The sequence below is a fragment of the Carya illinoinensis genome, chromosome 8 (genome assembly GCF_018687715.1).
Source record: "Carya illinoinensis cultivar Pawnee chromosome 8, C.illinoinensisPawnee_v1, whole genome shotgun sequence".
Taxonomy (NCBI): domain Eukaryota; kingdom Viridiplantae; phylum Streptophyta; class Magnoliopsida; order Fagales; family Juglandaceae; genus Carya; species Carya illinoinensis.
Genome location: NC_056759.1, coordinates 2,960,536 through 2,966,535, shown reverse-complemented (window position 1 = coordinate 2,966,535; position 6,000 = coordinate 2,960,536). Strand labels below are relative to the sequence as shown.

The window sequence follows — 6,000 nt, the reverse complement described above, 5'->3', positions numbered from 1 at the left end:
CAAAGTACAAATATCAAACGATACATATTTTGAACTATCGTTTTTGTTGGACTTTTATTAAACTTTTCGCATGCATCTTTGCTAAAATTATGGATTTTATAAACATGTATTGGATTATATGATATTTTGAACTAATGTTTTTATTTTCTCTATTATGCCTTAAATTATTAAGTGAAATCAATAATTTTTATAAAATATATATTATTTTTTACAAATAACCATTTTATAAAACTATGGAAACGTGCTTTGCACATTACTCCGGCCTAGTGTATATATATAGCAATTGAATAGTTGAGAAATTAAACCCCAAAGATAATATTTAAACATCTCCCTTCCCTCGTTTTATAGGTTCCAAAAATGGATAATTAATATTTATTCCCAGCGCGCGATTCATCCAATCCTAAAACTATTGATCCCTTTTTTGGGATGAATGATCCCATAACTTCTTGGACGTCGAGGCTGACTACTCTATCGAGTAGAAATGCAGACTTACCATCCTTCAGCTCTTCAAAAGTTACGATCCAGTATCTGTACATTTAGTCAGGGCTGTTGAACCGGCTTGGTCTGGAAAACATGTTCCGACTCGACCCGATTTAGATAGCTTCCGACTAACCAATTATCCGACCGAAAAATAATTTTGGTAAATTGGGGTTTTATGACCCTTTTTAATTTTTTGAAAAATTTGATTACCATATTCCCATTCCATATAAAAAAAAGTAAAAATCCTTTTAACAAATTTTCAATAACTTCTTGATGACACAAAGTCAACTCAGAGTGCACTCGTGAACCCATCAAAATGCATGGTATTTTTAATTCATGGACCTTTTTTAATCTTGAATATGATGTCATGTGACGACTTTTGATTAATCTACATGTTTATTTTTAATCACATTAATTATCTTGTGTCTACATGTTTATTTTTAGTCACATTAATTATCTTGTGTCTTTATAAAATATAAATGAGAGTTTGATGTAAATGAGGAAAATATTATATTAATTACATCATTAATGTGATATAATAACATTATATCAACCGAATGAGGCATCACAATAAAATAGAATAAAAATCTATAATATAAATTATATCAAAATTGGAATCGAAAAAATCAATTTTAATCAATTTTAATGTGGCAATGCGACTTATTAAAAAATAAAAATACAAATATAAAATGGTAGAGTGAATATAGGATTTTAGTCTTTATGGCAAAGGCACACTTTAAAAAAAACGATAGCCGTGTATGGCAAAGGGCCCACTTAAACAAAAAAAAAAAAAAAAAGGTAGAAGAAGAACAGGAGGTGATGGAGCCCCCACTCCCCAGCGCCAAATTGTACAACAAGTATCGGGGAATTACTCCGTACCGAACCTTTTTAAACGGAAGCGGAATCATTTACCTGTTTTTGGTCGGTTGATTCGGGTCGGGTCGGAACAACCGCTTGAATGTTCAGCGCTGCGTTTATATTGTTTGCAGATACATAATATGCAATATGGTGATCATGTTTCCCCCGAAGGCAGACGACGTATATGCTTTTGGTGTTGTGCTCTACGAACTAACACTAGTCAGGTATATATGTATCTGCTAGCTCTATCAAATTGTTCAATGTAGGGATCGAGGGACTTCTTTTGTGTTTTATCTGTGTGAAGGGTGAGGTGTTTTGCCCTCAAGAGATGCTTTGGATGATGAAGGTTGGAGCTATGAACTTGATGAAGGTGGTGGTGCAATTACGGGTAGATTTATCGAGTTTTTTTGGTTGTCAATTTAATTTGAATTACCCATTTTGTATAATATTGCATAATTTGAAGACGTGACTTTCGTATGTTTTTGTTTAATCTTTGAAAGTCCTTACATGAAAATTTTTAAAGAACAAGTATTATATATGTGCAAAAGGTTATAAAGTCAACAATATATATGACGAAATAGAATTAGAAGAAGAAAAGCAAAACAGAGAGATACTGATAGGATAGGATATTGCAACAGGATGCACAGCCTAATTCCTAAGGTTTGAAGACATGAATTGACTGTTCAGATGTTACACCTTTAGTGTCCCTGTTCCTCCTTAGACATATACTTCTTCATCACCATCATCATAACCATCATCATCAACTTTATTCCCATCATCCTCAGCTTCACCTTTAATCCTCAGAAGTTTCAATACATGTTTCGATCGACTCCTCAATTTCTGTCGGTCTCCACAGGAAGACATCAGTCAAAACAGTCTTGGATTGCAGTGCAGCCTTAAGCAACTTCACACACTGGCAACAAATAAAATCGAGAAAAAAAAATAGTTACTAGAGTCTTGGTACGGGCATAACTAATATATAATAATTTTACAACTCCATCATAAAATAATATTTTCTTGAATTCAAACACATGACCAAAATCAAAGCAATTATAAAATAAAATAAAAAGTTAATATCTTATTATATGATTGTACGTACGTACAAGAATTAATTAATTGTCCTTACCAATTCTGATATATATATATATATATATATATATATATATATATATATATGTATATATTATATAGTATCAGATTGCTGATAGCGATTAATATATGATCACAAATAATATTTCAGGAGGTGATCCGTGAACTGATCAGGGGGATGGATTGATCATTTATGGATTCCAAGGTTTCTGTGTTCTTCAACTCTAATTTGCATCTCTTTTTTTTCTGAATTTTTTGTTCCAATCTATTATCTAATATTGGGCAATAGCTAGCCTATGCCCCTAGATAGGTTATATCTGCTAATATTTACATGCACTCGCTTTCTCTTATGTCTATCAAAAGATTCAGGCTTATCCTGGGGGCTACCATTTTTCAGTTATCTGAATTAATGATCTTCGATTAATGAATGGGGATATAGAGAATGCATGGCCCTTTTATATCTACAAAATTTTTTTGTGCAGTCATTTTTGTAGACTTTTTTATGCACTCCAGTAAAATGATTGGTTGTATATTAAAAAAAATTAATCCAGCCAATCATATCAGTAGAATGCACAAAAAATACATAAAAGTAACTGTATATAATATTACTCTTATATATAAGTGGGCGTGGAAAAAGTACCTGAGAGAAGACTATGAAAAGATTTCCTAGTTATTGAAATCGAAAACACCACTCCCACGTAATACCGAAATTTTCTACCGAATTTCATTTTATATTTTATATTTTTTTATTTAATAATTAAGGAAATATTTTTAAATAAATTTATAATTTTTTATTTTTTAAAAATATTTAAACAGTTTAAAAATTGTTTGAAAAAAAGTAAAAAAAAATAATTGGCTCATCAGTGAGGAATTCTCTGTGAATGTAAAGCATTGTCCGATTGAAATTAGGGCAGTGCTAGTATGTGGCCAATGCGTGTCTATTAGTACAAATTTTCATTTTCAGTTTTTATTTTAAAATTTAAAATATTTTAAAAAAGTACATAGATACATGAAAAGTTATTTTTTAATTATAAAATTAAAAAATTAAATATATAAACAACTAAAATGAGATGACAAACTTAAGTGACATCCTAACATTTTGCTTGCAAATATATATGTTTACTATTCAACCGCAGGTTAGGGTCTTTTCTTTTTCTTCATGTCCTGTCTATCTCTTTTTCTTTTTATTCTTGTTGTTTTCTCTTCCAACTTCAACGAGCCATAAGTAGAGGACGCTGAGTAGATTTGATCTGGTTTGGTTATATAGATAAAATGAGATGAGATGAGAAATATATAAATAATAATAAGATGGTTTGTAAATAATAATAAAATTGTTTGAATTAAAATTTTTAATAGATTTAAAAAAAAATAAAGAGAAAGTTAAATAAGAAAATTATAAAAGATAGTTAGAATATAATTTTTGTATTAAAAAAATATAAATTTTTAATATAATTTTTATTTTAATATTTGAAAAAATTATATTATATTTTTTGTTTTGTTTCTAAGCTTAAAAAATTTATAACGATTAGGTAGTAATTAAATGAAAATTTGTTTTATGTGAATTTGAATTGAAAAATGTTTGTTTTTAAATAATGTTTAAATATAGAGATGAGATGGAATAAAATGATGAGTTTTTTTTAGTTATTATCTTTATACACCATATCACACATTTTTATTTTTTATTTTTTATTTTTAAATTAATTGAATTTTTTATTTATTATTTATATGTTATATATTTAATAAGAAAATAATAATAATAAAAATAATATATAACATGTAAAAATAATGAGTAAAATTCTTCTAATTATTATGAAGCCCAAAGTACCAGTTTTTTGCATTATTCAAATTTTAAAGTAGCCACGACTCATGGGAGCATGACTTTTATAATATCTCAGCCAGCTGCATCTTTGGTTCTTTTCTCTTCTTTTTCTCCTAACTAGCTACGTTTTCTCTTTTTGTTTTTGTTTTTGCTTTTGCTTTTACTTTTCTCGTGATCTTATCGATTACTAGTTTCTTCCATCCGCATCTTTCGTCCTTTTCTCTTAGCTAGGTTTTCTCTTTTTCTTTTTGCTTTTGCTTTTCTCGTGATCTTCTTATGTACTAAGTTCTTCCAACCGCATCTTTTCTTTTTGTTTTAGTAAATTGCAGGTTGCAAAAATAATTATTAATTGACCATCTGAGCCTGGGTGGTCCATTAATCAACCGCTTGGGGCCAACGACACCATCTAGAGACTAGACCATTAATGGTTTATATAATTCCATCATTGAATGCTTCGAGCACAGAAATTAACTAAAGTGATAAAACGTACAATGTTGTTTTTATAAAAGGATAGTTCTAGATACAGGCAGTGTATTTGTTCGCTTTTCTTTCATGTATTTTTTTTTTTTTTTATCATTTTTTAAATTTTTTTTAAAAAAGAGAAAAACATCCAATCGGGAACAGTGGGGTGTGACTTTGGCATTTTCCTATATAAAACTCTTTCAATTGTGACCAAATGGCAAAGGGTAGTCTAGTAAATTCTATCACTCAAATGCATTTCAAATTTTTTTTATTTTTATTTCATTTTTTTTAAGTATTTTTTTAACATATTTAATTATTAAAGAAGTATATAACTTTATTTATATTCACTTCCTTAATTATTAAATAAAATAAAAATTAAAAAAATCAAATATAAATAAATAATAAATAAGTTATAATAAAATAATAACCGTATCATTTTCCGAGGACAAATAGGGTCTAGACCAAGGAGGGAGTACTAGTTCAGTGGTTATTCCATCATCTCATGAATTCATCATGTGGGTATAGGTCATGATTGCAAAATAGAGGGCGATCGAGCTAGTATTAGGAGTGTACAGAAAATCGATAAATCGCCCTAGACCGATCGAAACCGACCTCAGCACGCCAGAACCGGCCAAGAACCGGTTGGCAGTCGAGGGAAATTATCATGAACCGGCATCGGTCGGTTCGGCGTGCAGTTCAGGTCTAAATAAATCGATAAACTGACCGACCGTTTCAGTTATATTTTTTTTTCATTTTTATACGTATAAAAACGATGCCGTTTCACTTAAATAATTGAAACGGCGTTGTTTTCTGACTTCTTAAATTATTACGTTTAAATATAAACGGCATCGTTTGGCTTAAGCCAAACGGCGCCGTTTGGTATTGGGGTAAAATACCCCCCTTCCCCTTCGAGTTTCCATTTCCGTCTGGCCTTCCTAGTTTATGAAAACAGAAACTCCCCTACGGCTGCCGATCGCTTCTCGGCTTCTCCCGTTCTCCCTGCGTCTGGCCCTCTCCCGGTCACTGCTCAGCTCCCTGCGTCTAGCCCTCTCTCGGTTTCCCAGCCTCTGCTCGATGGCGCAACGCACCTTCCGGCTTCCTCTATCGGTGTAAGTTACTAAGTAATGTAAGTTTCTTTTTTTTGATAGGATCTTGCTATTTACATTTTACTAAGTTGGAATGTTGGATTAATGTTTAGATTAATGTTTATTTTTAGTGTTTATTTTGCATCGAACATATATATATATATATATATATATATTTTTAGTGTATTTTGTTTATTATCTTTAGTA

The 6,000-nt window shown here is 30.4% G+C and overlaps 1 protein-coding gene across 1 annotated transcript in view; it reads right to left on the bottom strand.

Annotated features, from left to right (window-relative positions):
- Positions 1-1,878: 1,878 nt before the first annotated feature.
- Positions 1,879-6,000, bottom strand: part of LOC122274727 — a 50,741-nt gene continuing 46,619 nt past the window's right edge. The window contains exon 2 of the mRNA XM_043083736.1: positions 1,879-2,251. Within this exon, the coding sequence (XP_042939670.1) occupies positions 2,132-2,251 (120 nt within the window). The 3' untranslated portion in view covers positions 1,879-2,131. The remainder of the gene's footprint in view (positions 2,252-6,000) is intronic.